This window comes from Pundamilia nyererei, unplaced genomic scaffold (genome assembly GCF_000239375.1).
Source record: "Pundamilia nyererei isolate P.nyererei 1_Seehausen unplaced genomic scaffold, PunNye1.0 scaffold00048, whole genome shotgun sequence".
In the NCBI taxonomy this organism is placed as follows: Eukaryota; Metazoa; Chordata; class Actinopteri; order Cichliformes; family Cichlidae; genus Pundamilia; species Pundamilia nyererei.
The window spans coordinates 2,823,280-2,840,243 of record NW_005187449.1 but is presented as its reverse complement, the minus strand read 5'-3'; the positions used below and the strand labels follow the sequence as shown (position 1 = coordinate 2,840,243).

The 16,964-nt window shown below is 41.8% G+C and overlaps 1 protein-coding gene across 2 annotated transcripts in view; it reads right to left on the bottom strand.

Annotated features, from left to right (window-relative positions):
- The window catches only part of adgrg6 (adhesion G protein-coupled receptor G6), a 92,309-nt gene that overhangs the window by 32,672 nt on the left and 42,673 nt on the right, over positions 1-16,964 (bottom strand). For both annotated transcript variants that reach the window (XM_005732776.1, XM_005732777.1), the window contains one exon: positions 10,136-10,201. In XM_005732776.1, coding sequence (XP_005732833.1) covers positions 10,136-10,201 — 66 coding nt within the window. The remainder of the gene's footprint in view (positions 1-10,135; positions 10,202-16,964) is intronic.

Here is a 16,964-nt window from a genome sequence, read left to right as displayed (position 1 = left end):
AAGGGTGGGGCTGAGTGGGGAGTACTGGGGTATGACGGTTTGAATGGGGGAGGCATGGGCGGAGGTGGCTGTAAATTCTAACTGAAAGAGAGAAAAGGGAGAAGTAGGAGGTAGGATACTGGATGAGGAGTAGTGAGGGCTCTGGAATGGCTCGTGAAAGGGAGGAGATGGAGGGGAGAGAATGGATGATCGATGGGGAATGACGTGCACAGAAGACTGTATGTGTGCATGTGCGTCTGTATATAAATTGTTAACCAGACTACTGCTGGCTACAGCTAGTCCAGCTTTACTGCCCAGAGGGTTTAAAGAAAGTGAGGATATCTGGGCCTTGTCTTCCTTCTGTGGCACAAAAGAGGAAAAGATTTGTTTGGGGAAAACCACCTCGGCGAGGAAAGAAGGGGGGCTTAGATGTGCCATCGGCAAAGAAGGTGTTGGCTGCATGAAGAGGTGGGATGAAGAGGAGGGAGGAAGGGAAGGCGGCATTGCTTGCAAACTCAGTCTTTCCAGTTGTGCATAGGAACTTTCCTCTTGTTTCTGTCCACTTGGACCGCTGCTCTTTGGAAGCTCGTGGTGGGTTTGAGCTGTTGTCAAAGTCTGATTAAGAGTGCTGATGGATGTTTCTGGTACCAGTAGGTCTGGTGAGTGATCTTTAAAAGGCTTGATGCCTGCTGCTAGGATGCTGAGCAGGCTTTCTGAGCCATTATGGAAATGTGTTTGAGTGAAAAAATGTTCACTTCCTCTTTCAGAAGGAGTTGAGGGTTGGATGAAAAGGTGGGAAGCACTTTGCGGGTCTGAGTTTCTGGCATCAGGTCCAGTATTGGGTTCTTTGGATAAGGCATCAAATTGATATAATCTATAAGGACTCCTTTCCCCCACAAGTTCAGTCATGTCATACATGAATGGCCCAGAGCCTGATGAATATTCATTATCCAGTATCTCCTGATCTGTCAGGTTACCCGCAGCAGATGTTTGGATTTCACCACCACTCATGTTCAGGAGTGACCATGATGAAGCAACAGGTTTGTTCTTCCTAATGCCAAGTGCTGATAATGATGACAAAAACAATGACGACGATGATGACAGTGGTGCTAGCCCAGCCGCAGCTAATGCCTCACTTTTATTCTGCTGCAGAGGTGACCCCTGAGGTGAACTTGAAGTATGAGATTCAGGAAGGAACTTTAAGTCCTGAGTGGTGGTAGAGACCTCCGTTTTGGAGGTTGACTGGTGAAAAGTTTTTGGTTGGGACGTAACAGAAGAAATATTTAGATGAATGGTTGCAGGCGTCGAGTCTTTCAACCCATCTGTGTCTTTGAATCCAGTCGTTGGTGTGAATTTAAGCCTGGCTGTGGATTTGAGATCAGCTAATGGAACAGCAGGTTTTGTGATGTGAATCTCCACCCTAGGTGGTGCTTTAGTGGTAGCTTGATGTCTTCCTCGGTTTGGCCTCTTCCTCAAAGGGGTTGAAATGTACCCCAGGGAAATCTTGGATCTTCGATACCGTGGAGGTCTTTGGAAGGGAGCAGGGGGTCTGGGGCGGGTAGCTTCAGATGGACCAGAGGAACCAGGGACTGAAGCTAAGAATCTGGATTGATGAGCTGAATGATGGGGACTGGGGGTTTGAGCGGGGGGATTCAAAGGACTGGACGTAAGAGATCTATGAAGAGAAGCTCCTCCAGGAGGATTGCGAAAAAACGCAGACCTGGTTTGCCTGATTTTGTGGACTAAAGGAACTGGATGTCTAGGGTTTTGGGAAAAAGAGAGTGCAGCAACAGTAAATCCAGAAGTCTGTCTTCTGAGGTAACCAGCTGGCCAAACAGTCAGGGACCTGGACTTCAAGGCCATTGGCTCAGGTTGCTGAAGCATAATTTGAGTCTCCTCCACTGTCACCGGGATATGGCCGATCGAAGCAGATGTAATTATAGTGAAAAAGCAAGTTACATACAATAAATAAAGGTAAAAAAATGCATTTCAAAAATAAACCACTAATATAGGACACGATATTTTTACATAAGCCATCTCAACATCCTTCAGTCACAGACAGTATTGTAGGATTGTACAGTGATTACTATGTCTGTAACAGCGATATGAAACAAAGGAGTGCATGAACCATACGAGAAGAAACCAAAGCAAAAGATATGACATGACTATAACTAGGTTAGGCTGATTAAGCAGTTAAAGAGCTAAAAAAGGAGAAGGAAACAAAAAAGACCCCCAAAAATAAAGTTTCATGGGCCTTAGATCCTGCAGTGCAAACACACAGCTATTAGCAGAAAAGCCTCACATATTCCACAGGAATGATGAGGATTGGCTAACACTGATCTTGGTTTAAGAGCTAGACATGGAAGTGTGAATGTTACCCCAGGAAGAAGCAGCAGGAACAGCTATGTTAGTCTCTGGTTGGTTAGTAGTCATGAACTGCAGCTGGCCAGATGTTTCTGGAACAGTGTGTAGAAGAAGAAATGAGAGTAGGGACTAAAAGAATTAAACATGCTGAAGAAGAGTAAGAACAAATCAATGTATTATTAAAAGACGAAGCCCGAGGCCTAAAACTATCCTCAACAGTATATGACAATCAAGATCTTAAGACACAGGAAATAAAGGCCAAGTCCAGATAACCAGAATCAACTTTTTGGGGACACGTTTATGTTTATAAGAGCTGAGGCTGTGGCACAACAACATCCAATCATATACAGTTTCTGTATCTGCTGCATAAATACTACTGTTAAAAATCCATGCAGTTAGACAGTGACAGCATTATTCATGCCAGTTTTGGCAATGGTATTACTGTTCCTCTTACCATGCAGGGTGGGGTTAGTATCTGGATGGTTAGTGGTAAAAGATGAAACAGCTGCCGTGCTGCTGGTTGGCTGTTGGGCTACAGGAAGTAAACAATCACAGATTATCAGTCATCTGAACTGACACATGCTGTCGCTACATCGCAGCCTCATAGAGCTTCATATAGAAATGCCATATTTCTGATGTAATGTGGTATCAGTGATCAGTGTCACAAATAAACTAGAAACAAAGACAGTGATTAATATGGATACGTCTGTTGGTACATCCTTCCTGCTGTCGCCAAAAAAAGCGCGCATGATATATGTTATGATGCCAGCCGCTGCATGTTGTGACCACATTACATAAATCAAACTAAATTCTTTGAGCTGAACATAACACGTTAATGAGCATGAACACCAAACTCCACCACATGTGGAACAAACTTCCTTTGTGCTCCATTGGGCCGTCCTTGTACAGTAACAGGTGAGTGGCCCTGCAACCTGCAACCATCAAAGGTCGGATGAGCACAGGGCTTCACAGTGGCCCGAACGCACCCAGAAAAGTTGGTGTGAACGTACCTGTGCACCCTCAACTGTAGTCACAAACGAGCAGGTCACAAAATATCCAACAACAGTAAAATAAAGTGTAAATATAAACGTAAAGTAAAGCTGTGTTTTGAGGCATGGCTTTTATTGTAAGGATTAAAAGGCAGCTATAGAATGGAGCTAGCAACATATGAACGTCTGTATTAGATGCCGTCGGGATGTTTGTGAAAAAGAGCTGCTTTTTGGAGGGAAAACAAAAAAACACAGTGACACTGACAGAATAACAACTGATTCAAAATGCTCACAGTGGACTACATCCTATATTAATGCGTTCAAAATGCATCAATATGAGAACAACAGCAGGTAAAACAAACCTAAACTGTGGAGACGTCAATACGATGCTGTATGCTTTATTGTGCTTTAAGTTGAATTTAAGTTTTGGGGTTTTTTTTTGATTAGTTAATAATTCAGTAAATCATGCGAAAGCAACTTCTCGCTTTGTATCTGTGAAAGGACCCACTCACTTCAAGGCAGTGAAAGGCCTTAAAAGCCACTTCTTCTTCTAACTACCCGTCATTACAGCACATTCATGAAAACATAAAAACCTCACTCAGTGACAATTTATACGAGTTTTTCCACATGTGTAAGTTTTCTCTCCTTATTCTAAGACTAATTTGAATCAAATCCATTACTGGATTGTAAAATATGACTACATAATTATTTTAGTTTATAAAAACTAGAATATTTTGAACTTTGAAGTCACATCATTTGGGGAAAAAAGTAGTGTTTCGTGTGATGGTTACAAAATCCTGTGACCATTTACCATCATGTCCACTTGGATTTGGGTTTTAGCAGCAGCTTTTTAATCTTTCTTTAAAAAAAAGATTAATTACAACAAAAACAGCTGTTAACAGAGTCATAAAGAAGGGCAGCTACTGACAACACTGTATATGAAGATAGTGTTAGCTACCTTACCATGTGCTGTGCTGCTGGATGCAGAAACATTAGTATCGGTAGATGCAGAGGTAGGAGCTCTGGTGGTGGTGGTGATGGTAGTATTAGGCAAAACTGATTAGATCAGATTGGATTATGTCAGTAACACAAAAGTATCTTGGATTCAACGACACATTAATGATGCATTATGAGAAATGTGAAACTTGCTCACTGAACAGGTTATTCTAACACAAACAACTGTTACCACTCACTGTTGAGGTCAAAGGTCGACTGCCAGAACAATAACTGGTACAGAAATATTCTATCTATGCTGTTTATCTAACACCACAAATACCACTGATTAAAGATTAAATGTTATGTAGTCACAGGAGAGGTAAACTTTTGATGTTAGGAATGACAAGGAATTGAGTCGTAGAATTCACCTGCATGGTTAGCAGGTAAAGACTAAACTGTTGTTGTCCTGCTGGTAAGGCTGCATAAATCCTGTGAAGATTTTCTTCTTCATGTGACTGTCTGCAGATACAATAAGCTATGCGCCAACCTGAAGGAAGCCTATGATGAAACTTAGATGTGTAATTTTACTGGTATTTAATTTTCATGACTAGACTGGGAGGGGTCCACCTGAAAAGGTGGCAAAATTATTTAGCCTGATGACATTTGGGAGATAAAAGTCCTCATATAACTTTCAAGTAACAATTTCTCTATGTACACACTGTGTATATGTGTTCTCTTGGAACCCATCGATTAGTCTTATGGATTAGCGTTTAGAGGTAACGGCCATTTTTGAGGCTTCCTGTTCAGCCTGTTTAATCGTAAACTCAATAGTTTAGGGGACACATTCATTTATTATTATCTTTGTTAGGTTTTGCACAGGAATCAAACATGAAAGCAGATGAAGCCTTACCAGAAGAGGAGGGGCTGGTTGCAGCGGAGGCGGTGGTACTGATGATAGAGGTTAGAGGCATGCGAGTGGAGAGAATGCTGGGAGATGGAGTGATGGTAGAGAGGACTGATGATGACAAATCAAAGGATAAGGCAGGACGAGAGGATGACACATGCAAAAACAAAGTGGTTTTAATGCTAGTGTGAGCGTGTGCTGTTTCCCAAAGCCCAGTTTGAGTGCAAATGTTCCAGAAGGTCTAAAACTCTCACATGCACATATTACAAACAGATATATATAATGTAAGCAGCACATATCGGTGCTTCATTAAAATTCCATTAAGAATGAAAAGTTCTTATTATCCTAATCAAACACAGAGAGCTGATTTTTCATAAATTCCTGGGAAAGTTCATTTAGAGCTACAACTTTTCAGTTGGAAAAAGGACGACAGAAAGGTTAATTGACTAATGAAAAGTTTGATGAACTCCGTCTTCAAACGCAGCAGTAGATAATTTACTCGTCTGTCAAGCGGACGGGTTCATCAGAGCTGAATTAGTTGAGTATTCTCACAGGTAGTTAATGAATAAGAGAATGACCAAACTGATCTTAGAGGGGCAAAATAGCTTCAAGCTACTTTTCATGGCTTCCTGGAAGGTCAAATATGGCAGAGCTAAAAAGGTTTGAGATTTTTATGAGGGAAATCTCTCTGAAAACCATTAAGAATAACGGCTTTGTGGTGATGAACTATAACTGAGTTCCATAAAAAAGGTCTTTCTTTGTGGATGTTGGATGAACCCTAAAAAGTTTATCCTAAATTAGAGTTAGATGAAACAGAAGAAAAAAGGGGAAGCCTCTACAGAAAAGGTATTTGACTGAAAAATCCAGATGCTTAAAACCAACCAAAAATGTTTAATAATCATTTAAAAAAAAGATGGAAGGAAGAAGGGAAAGTAGGGGGAGGAACCGCGAGGTGATGATAAAGCAAAAGCACTGAGGGGAACAAAAATGGCACAGAGAAGTGGAGAAGGTGAAGATGGAAAGGAAGGACAGAGGCTGCATGAAGAGGAGGGTTGCTTACCGTGGGTGTTGGCATTAGTAGTGTAGATGGTGTTAGTGGAGTCAGTGGATGAGGTGGCAGGAGAGGAAACAGCTGGTGGTAGTGACAATGTGATGGGATGAGAGAGAAACAGATGCAAAGGATGATAAATGGATGTGATGAGGAATGAACATCTTAAATGTACACAGTAGGGGTATTGGATCTGGGCTTCTCAAGTGTTCTCAGCATCGTTAATAAAGAATGCAAATTATTCAACAGTTATGTAGTCATAATGATAAAAGCTCTCTTTTTTTAATCAAAGCTGACTGTGTGGGTCTGTGTACCGCTTACAACATAATCACACTAACCAGCAGCAACCAACCAATAAGTGATGTGGATTTAACAGCTGAGACTGTGGCTGCTGTCAAAACTTACCACACAGTCCGGTTTTTTATTTTTATTTTGTCCCGAGCTTCCTCTCCTGCCATCGTCAAGCTGACATACACAGCTCAGTCTCCAGAGTTTCTCCAAGCTCTTGTTGACCAAAGGGTTTAAAGCCATGAGACGGTTTACACAGATTAAGTTTGATTATGTCATGTGGAAAGGCTTGAGTCTAAGCATGGTCACAGATGAGGTTTTGAAACAATGAATTCTGTACCATCAAAGGGATTTCAGAGGTGGACTGAAACAAGAGGTGATAAAGTCTACTCATGAAAAGAAGTTTGTGCTTCAGAGTTAAAGTGAAGTCAAATGTGTTTGGGAAAAAAAAGACAATGCTGCTCACTCACTTGTGGTTCCATTTAACTTCTTCCACCTACATCTCCCGAACAGAAGTCAGAGTTATGTTTTTGAGGACAGCTACACCTGAATTAGCTTCACCCACTGAAGCACACCCACTCAGGCCTTCTTCACTCCTCAGACCACCACCCTAACTTTCTAACAGCTCTACTCTTCAGCTGACCATTTATTCTTTGTTCCATCGAGCTTACGAGTTATTATATTATCACCCTTTCTAATGGCTTGTTGAGCTGTCTGTGCTCTTAATTTCTATCCTGCAACACAAACTGTAGTTTAATTGGCTTCACTTCCATGCTCTCATGGCGCAATCGCACAAAAACTGACCTTTAGAAATACAGTATGTCCCTCTGAGGCTTCCATAGTTCTGGACAGTGTGAGAACTGACATTTCACATTGGGTCAATTGGGTCACATTACTAGTTGGCCCACAGCTACTGTTCTGACCAGAGCTCACTGGTAAGTCTTGGATCATGTGACCTCTTTGAGCAAAAGAAACTGGTGGGGGTCCATTTTCCTCGAGGGCCACAATCTGTGCAGGGACAGCATTCCAGTTTTAATGGCTATGGCAGCAGCTGAACGGCACCCTGGGGGATATAGCTTTAAAAACGTTATTTTGTTTCTTCGGGTATGATCTACTTTGGAATTAGAAAATGTCATTAACCGAGCATTCCTGGATAGATTCTTGGCAGATCCACGTAGACTGGTGAGAGTAGGTGACATGGGCCAAATGCCTATTTTTATTCTTTCCTCCTTTATCAGCCACTTGAACTTATGAAGGCTGATTAAATGAATAAAGCAGAGTGAAGCATCTGTCTCCATTTCAAGAATGTCCTCATTTGAATGAATCTGACTGAGATTCCATTCCCTTTTGCTTTCTTTTCTTGTCCAGGCTCATTAATGTCACATATGAAGCCCAAAACCATAAATCAAAGGGTTTTGCAATCTGCACGACTTTCTCTTTTCTCATATGTTTGCTTTAAATAAGAAAACTGACCCAAAATTCATCTTCTTTTTGTGTATTCACCAAATCTTCAGTGTAAATGTTGGAAATTTTAATTTGTAACTGTTTTCTTCATGTCCCAACTAACAGTTATGCACCAGTCAGTAACAGAAGGACCTAACAGCAAACACAGATGTGATGATCAGGAGGTCACTGAGGGTTTTCTGGCAGAAAAGCTTTAGGAAGTACAATAAACCCTGGACAAAGGAGTCAAGCACAGGCGTTTGACCCGGGAGAACGAGGTTTGTATCACAAAAACTGTCAAAGTCAATGACAGCGTGAAGAAGTTCATAAGGTTTATTGCAGGTTTAGGTAAGGACAAGCTGTGCTCTTCAAATTATGCAGCGTTGGCTTCCAAATTCCAAAACTCTGACATCACCAGAATGTGACCGGCCTGCAGTATCATTAAATGCGGTTCTCTAGAAACACCACAAACAAAGTTGTTGATCACAATTATATTGATCTTCTCACCTCTTGCCAGATTCATCCTTGAACAAACTAGCATCTCTTCACTGTCCAGAGCAGTTTGACAGCACTGGGAATGCTTAAAGGCTAGAATATGTTCAGGGCTTTGGGGAAAGCCAAGGATCTCGATCCAAACCTGAGCCTGCTTTCATTTAGAAAGTTTTTCTTAACAGGATGTTCAAAATTCAATTAAGCGTCTTTCTCTTATGAGCACATTCCCAAAAAACCTGACCCTTAGACACTTCTTCACAAGGTGGAAAGCAAAGCTTGACAGAAAAAACCATCATAGTGTGAAGCTGAATAAGAAGTGTAGGCACTGATGCACTTGGTTTACCTTTATAAAAAGTTCATGTGGTCACTGAGGAAAACTTTTATATAGATGTCAAGGCTGTACGATGCCTTCTGTACTTGAACAGTTCAAAGTGTATACACTGCCAGGTTCAGCCCCAGCACTATAGCTCTTGTATATATTCCACTCGCCTTCAAACACTCAAACTGTCACTTTTTCATGGTCAAAACTCTTTTCCCTTCTTACTTCCTCTGAGGTCCTTACAGCCCTTGCATTTTTCACCAAACTGTAACACAGTGTGAAGAGCTGACTAAGAACAGAGACTAATAGATATTTGACAGTTTTGACAGCACTAATGTCAGAGGGAAAAGACATCAATGCAACCAAGGAGATGCGATGCAATGGCACAAACCCCATGTTTAAAGAACCCCATAATTTATTCTTGGTATCTGCCAATCAGCTGTTCTGAGCAAATATTTATCTGAAAAGGTTAATGTTGTGCTAGATTCACTTTTGTGTTCTTCACTTCTGTCAATCTTACAGCTGATTTTGTTGTGAGACCTACGGAGACCTACCTGCAATAGTCTTTTACCATTTTTACTTCATAATAAAAATGATGTATGAAATTATGCAGACTCTGAAGCAATTTTGTGAAAAGATGTTTTCATTTAAAGGAAGAACTGATCAAAAATGTTTGTTGTCATTTGTGTTTTACATATGATTTCACTAGCTGGGCCCACGTCCTCATTTTAGGTTTGACAGTGTTTTGGTAGGTAAAAGTGAATGCTTTGACATGAATTGAGCTGCGGTTTGGGGAAGGCCTCGAAGGGGACTGGCAATGGCTCCCGGGCCTGGCAGATCCCCATACACTAAATAGAAATGAAGAAGTTAAAGAATTGAGAACAGGGAGGGAGGGTGGGGCACGTAAACAAGAATGAACAGCTTGCAGAACTGGGGGAACCTATATACAGTAGATGACAACCGGAAGGAGCGTGTTTGGAAGCGTGGTCCTGCTGCTGAAATTCCGATACATAATCTCCAGTAGTTGGCGTTACCCAACATAATGATGTTATCTGTAACTCCATCAGTTCAAAATTTCTGTTAGAAGAACAGGGTATTTGTCTTTTTGTTTCTGGTTCTTTGGTCCAAGAAGAAGAGTATGCATGACCACAGACAGTAATACATTATCGTTTGATAAACTTCGATTTAACAAACTAATTGAATTTACTTATTAAAGATTCCTGACAACACTTTTTTCTTTACAATAAAAATGCTCAAATGCTCAGTGCAAGTCTGGCCGTGAACATCACACACAACAAACAACAACAGAGGACGTTCACGGGGGGAAAGCGGTCTTTTCAGCAATTGTGTCAAAGAGTGTGATCGTTTCGTACCTGGGCAGCCCAGCGCAGATGGGTCACAGTTATTATTGAGGGTTGCGTTGCTCACTGGGAAGACGCCTGGGAGGAGAGGAGGAAAGATTTTTAGTCTGATAAGCACAATGAAATCTTTACACTGGTTAATGCTTAAATATTTTTTTATTTTAGAAAAAAATTTTTCAAAATAAAGTAAAAGAAATGAAAGAATATATATTATTCATATAATGATGTCATATTTTAAGCTCACATGTCAATCTTTACACCGTTACACTGATCACAGTCTGATGTTAGCATGTTTCTGCGTGACTTATATCGCCAACACCTCCTGTGTCCTGTTTAACAGGTACAAATAAGTCTGGAGTCCGAGACGGTAAATGTGAGATCCTCCAGCACTAAGCTACTTTGCCTGGTTGGTACTTCAGCTCCATACCGCAGATGTAAAAAGTACTCTCAGGGTTGGAGTAACTCTGGCTTACTGTGTTTATGCCTGATACCAGTCTGACGCAGCAGACCTGGCTGCATCCGTCCGGCTCAGTTTTGGGTTTTTATACTAACAGTTATGTGATCAAGGTTCAACCCAAGTGCCTGAAGTGCTTATCCATTTCTGGCTTGTAATGAGCTGAAGCCTATCCCAGCATGCATTGGACATGAAGACATGGACACACTGAACAGAGTGCCAGACGAGTAACACAATCTTCTATTTCTCAAAGTGTTTGCTGCTTGTTTAAGAAAGTTTCCCACACCATTTTAATGGCGTGCAGATTTCTAATCAATCGGACTTTGAGGTCTGTGGTGGGTGCAGATTGGTTGCTTGCACAGATCGAGCCCTCAAAGTTATATTTCAGGGACATTCTGTCTAACCAACTGTGTGCTTACTGCAGCCAAAAATCAAGCGCTCCTTAAGTACTTTGGCCATTTGAAATGTAACCCCGAGCCTGGCTGCAGCCCACACATGCTGCATATTCACAGACCATTCAGCAGAGTGGGTGGACGGGCAGACGGAGAAAGCTGAGACTTTGTTTGAGAGGAATGTGTTCGAGAGATGTCAGCAAATCATCGCAGCATTCAGCCGAGTGAAAAAGCAGGAATTCAGTAATCGTGGATAGCATGTGGATCAAAAGAGGTGAGGAGGGCTGAGGATTGTGCCCAGTCATAATCTACCTCCAGCTCTCTCCCTTCGTCCTCTTTTTTAACCTAACACTCTGACTGACTGTCACCTTCTCTTATGTTGCTTCGGTTTTTCAGTGCTGCCCTCGCTTTTACATTTTCTCCCCTTCCTGTTCTTTTCACAACCTCAGCACAACGAATCTCCCATTTTCTACTCCGTGTGCTTCTATTACCTCTTTTCTATTTTCCTCAGTGTACTGTAGCAGACAGATAATCCACGGTCTCTTTTTCACAGTACAGAAGTGAGAGGAAGAAAATGGGGGGAGATGGAGATTGGGCTCTTTAGGAACAGGATACCACAGCCCACTTATTGGTCTGGACTACTTTTGTTGGTTTGGACAAGTTAGCTCCAATGAAAGGAAACTTTACTTCACAGCAGTATTCCTCTAAACCAGCAGTTTTGCCAGTTTGGTGTTTGTCTGAACCAAGTCTGTTACCTCACCCCTTTTCAACACCTTTGGCAGAAACCGGACCGTGAGCCAGAACTTAAAGCCTGACTTCAGTCCTAGACCTCATCAAAGCTCAGGTTTGGGAGTCAGCAGACTAAACAAGTTAGTCTAGGTGCCCATGCATCCAAAAACATCAACCTCCTTTGGGAGGATGTCACACATATCAGTAGATCCTGATCAGATGCCTAAATCCCCTTACAGTAAAATGAAAATGAGCAGTTCTAGTTTGAGCTCCTCACCCTGTCTCCAAGACCAGCCTGATGACCCTAACAGAACCAAATCTCCCACAGACAGCAAAAACCCTGAAAACCTTAAGCTCATGACCCTCTCCAGTCAGGCTTCATGTTCACATGTCCACTGCCTATTTCAAGTATGCGAGTATCAGACAACTTTCGTTCATGAGCTGTACTTTAGCCGTCTCCGTTTTCCAGCTTTGTGTCGTATTGTACTCCGTCTCATTTTGCAGTTGTTCTTATGTGTTATGTGGCTGTGCTGTCTCCAGTGTCTGACTACCAACAACTGAACTGTGGATGTCAAACTCTGCTCATGCCACCCGCCATCTGTTTGGACTGCAAATTTTTGTTCATTCTTTTTTATTAAGATTTTAACTTCTTTCTTCACGGTGTTGGACCACAACAAGGAATCAGAACAGCAAACTCCCATGACGCCCATATGGGTGGCAAATCACGCAGCCACACCTTGCCCCATCCTGACATGATAGGATGGGGCAAGGTCTCACAGTGGCTTCACCCGTAAAACCCTAGTGATGGCAATGACCCACGCCTTTTATCCCACCTCGGCTCGTTATTTGATAATAGTGTGCCAACCACCACATGCGTTCTGTTTAGAACTTAAGCGTCATGGATCAAAGGTGGAACATCTTCACAAAAGTCCAACAACTTTCTTTTTCCATCACGTGAATCTAAGAGAGAAGATAAAATCGTGGCTCCTCTGAGGTGTGCAAATGTTCTTCAGCACTAACTGTGCTGACAGTGATCGTGTCCATGTCCTATATTTTATTTTGACTTTTGCCTCTTGTTCTGTTTTCTGATTCTCCTCTTGTCTCTGTGCAGGATGTTGTGATTGGAGATTAAAAGCAGCATCGTGCTGATAAGCAGGTATGCCAAGCCCGTTAACAGCACAAAGTGTTGGGCCAGAAAGAGTGGAGGCAGATGAAGAAAGTTGTCACTGGTAATGAGCTTTAATTTAACTTGCTAAACAACTAAATTGCTTTGCCATTATTGTCAAAATATATGACAGGAAAAAGCACGAAGAGATTCACAGTTATTTTTTCAGCGACGCTTAATCAATTGTCCACATGAAGCATATCTGAATTTGAGACAAACAAAAACACAAGCGATCTGTTCTCATAGCAGCTCAAAATGCAAATTTTCTTTCGTTGTCAGCAAAGGCGCTTATGTTCGCCCCGTATGGCTTCATCGGGGCGTCGCCGTGCTGACAGTAGCTCATGAACTGTAATTAATATGATGACTCGGCACAGGACAGCGCACCATAACTCACCGTGATAAGTGGAAAACATGTTTATACTCGAGAGCTGTTTGTCCATATTTATGGGCGCCACATGCGGTTAAAGTAATATTGTGCAGCATTTTCATATAAACCAGCAGCTGACACTTGTAATAACACTGTGGCATGTTAACCAATATTCAGCTCGTTGAAGCTTTTCCATGTGAGTGCCTGGCTGGATTTTACTTGGGAAAAAAAACCCATGTTCCTCTCTGAGCTGGCAAAGATGAACCGAGATTTAAATTCTCTCTCTGCGGTCTGGCAGGATGGCGGATGACTTCAAGGCATCCTGTAGAATAGCTCTCATATGAAGCCGTGTTTTGTTTCTGAATATTTCCCCAATGAATACACATAGCTTTGCTTTTGCCTGTTCACAGGAACCATCCACACTGCACTTCTAAATTAATGTGCATTATTTTCAGGCCATAAAACATACGGTCCACTGTGTCAAATTAAAAGAAAACCACTCCGTGAATAAGTCCTTGTAGCAACACGATTAGCAGCTTGTAGGTGTCTGCCGCCCCCCCCGGCATCAATAGGAGATGAAAGACAAGCTGACGTGCAAACACACACACATGCACATGCATGTACAATATAAACTGTATGAGCACATAGCCTCCATCACCACTGGCCTCATTAACAGACCAGAGAGCCACATAAACCTGGTTTGGCCAGCGGCTCTCTGCTAGGCTCATAAAAAAGGAAAGAGCCTTTTCAGGTAAACAAAATCAACAGCACTTTTCTCCGGGGAGACATAAACGAGTGTGAAGTGTACTTGGAACAAAAGCGTCCCCACAGACATCATTAATACAAAATATTTAGTTTTAGTTTAACAGTCACCATTTTTATGCTTCAAAGGACAGATCATCCAGTTTTTGTTTCATTATAAAGTTTTTAGATAGATGGATGGATGGATGGATAGATAGGTAGATAGGTAGGTAGATAGGTAGATAGGTAGATAGATAGATATCAGACATACATTTCTCCCACTTGATACACAGACTTTGTTTTTTTTCTGTCACTTGTTACTAGGATTTCTTGGATTTCTAGGATTGCAGCCTGGATTTAAAGGTTAGCTTTGGTATTTCCACTGCATCCTCCAAGTCTGCATTCTGGGTCCACCTTATCCATTTCTACACATGACAGAGATATCTTGTAGAAGTCGCTTAAGGTATGAAGTAGAGATGGTGATGGCAGTTTATTGCCTTTGAGTGTATTTCTTCATTGCTATTGTCACTGACAGTACAGCTAAAAAGTAGAAAAGAAAAGAAACACGGGAAAAACGCAGGTAAAAAAAAGGCAAAGCCAAAGATGACATCATCAAATGGTGATGAAAACCACACAAAATCAAAGTCCACTGAAGCTCTGGCAGGTAAATCCAGCACTCTGTGTCCACCAGCACTGTCCACATACTAAAGGCTATATGAACCCTCCTCCTAAAGTGGAAGAAAACATGCTACAACACAAAAATATAATTCAGGGTGAACTGTTCATCTGAATAGGATGGGCACCAACAAACTGTACCCTCAGAAGTGAGCACACAGTCAGTGAAAACATCATTACAGAGGACCGTTTAGTTTTAGCAGCGTGTCTAAAAAACTGTTCGTTTGCTTACAGCTCAGCAAAGATGGTTGAGACTTTTTTTTCTTAATACCTTTAGCTCGTTAGCCAAACATGCAAATATTAGCATGAAGCCTGCGTGTTTAAGAGCTCTGCGACCTTCAGATGGGACCTCACATGTCTGCTCTGATCCTTTCCTGTGCATCTCCATCGGGCTCAGACTAAAACTGTCAGGGTCCCTGTGCCTACCCGGTCGGCTCAGTACGGCTACATATGTTTTGTATTCCTTTTTTATTTTCCTGCTCTCTCCTTTCCCCCCTTTCCCTCCTCCCTCTGCCTGGGCGGAGCTCACCTGTGGGCTCCTGCCCTTGGCCCACGCACCTGTGGCTCATCACGAGTGATCCAGCTCCTTTATAAGATGGCAGCCCTGTGTTTCTCGTCGCTGGACCGTTGCCGACCCTCGTCAGTGTAACCCCAGCTCAATGACTTCTGAAGTGTTTCATAGCGATTTACCTAACTACCCATTCGTGTCTCTGTGTACAGATTCCCTGGACCTACCCCTGTGTTACCCGAGTGAGTGGAGTGTGAAGAGGAGTGGACGGAGAGTGTGCGTGTCTTTCCCGTTCGTGTGTGGACCCCCGGAGCCCGGCTTTCCCCTCACTTTTGTAAATAATCACCTGGTGTGTCATAATAAAGACTCTTGTGCTTTCAAGACCTAGAGCCTGCGCGTGAGTCCGTTCAGTCCCGTTGTGACAAAAACACAACAGTTCGCTCAGTTAATCCTTAAACTGTGGCTGCTGATCAGAAACACTAACACTCCAATGCTCAGTGACTCTCAGTGTTCCCGCACGCTGTCCTCTGTTACACAAAGACGTTTTGAGACCTGTTTGAAGGACTAATTTCATTTCCCCAACATACTGGACCAAGTATGAGAGTATGATGTAAATCTAACTGCTTCATTCCACTTCATGGAATGAACTTTTTCTTTCCAAGCACATACAAAGCGCTTTTTAACTATATAATAAATTAAATGAAGAACACGGAGGCGGGGGGTCAACGGGCGGCCAGGGCCACTTTCACTTCTAAGAACTCATTTTAAATGATTATTTATTTAAATAATAAAACACAGCTTTGTGTGGAACTGTGTCTCTCTGGGAGTTCCCAAACAGTTTTTAGTGTATACACCTAATTATTATTTATTAATTATCAATAAGCTTTATCAATACAGAACAATCAATTATTCCTGACTCGCCTCAAAAATGTCTAATTCAATGACAATTAAAGATCACATAACTGAAATTCCTGAACATTAATTAAACTTAATAATAGTAAAGACATTAACAGAGAGGTCACTGCAAACAGCTGGATCACCACCAAATAAGGACAGATGATTTAAAATCTGGAGCTCAATAATTATTCAGTTTTTAAGCAAAAATTTAAAATATTTGCTTGTTTTGTCCAAAAATCTAAAGACGCATCACATTTTTCTTCAATGAATGACAGCGAATGAAATTAAAAAGATTCCAGGGCTTTTTCAGACTTTTCCAAACCTTCCCACTGCTGTTACTGCTTCTGTGTAAATGGCATTTATGTGTATCTGAATCCATTCGCACAAGCTGTGACCTGCATTTGAACCTCTGCTACACAAACCTGTGAATGAGTGTGACATCAAATCATTTCTAATCTCCGAGCAGCAGACATCTGTGAATGACTCCCAACACATTTTATTCTCCAGACTAATCCTCTGTTTGTGTTTCCTCCTGCTGCAATTATCCAGTTTCCCTGCAGGGACCAATTAAGTTCATATCATGTTTATTTATTACTAATTCTGCTGCGATTGCTGCTGAGCAAAATGCGGAAGGCCAGCTGCAGCAAATGTGATCATCTAGGGATACGAGCAAAAGTTACTTTCATTATGAGTTGATATGATACGATTACTGATGTTTAATTTATAACATGTGAAAGAAGAGACTTTAATGGTGTTTTAATCCTGGGAACCTGTGGATACTGATGATGAAATGAAAAAAAGTGTTTAGTTTATCTAACAATGCATTTCTGTATCGCTGGATGATTCGGCTGCAGGGTTATGACATTATTTAATGCATAGAGAAGAGATGCGTGTTGCATCTGTACAGTATATG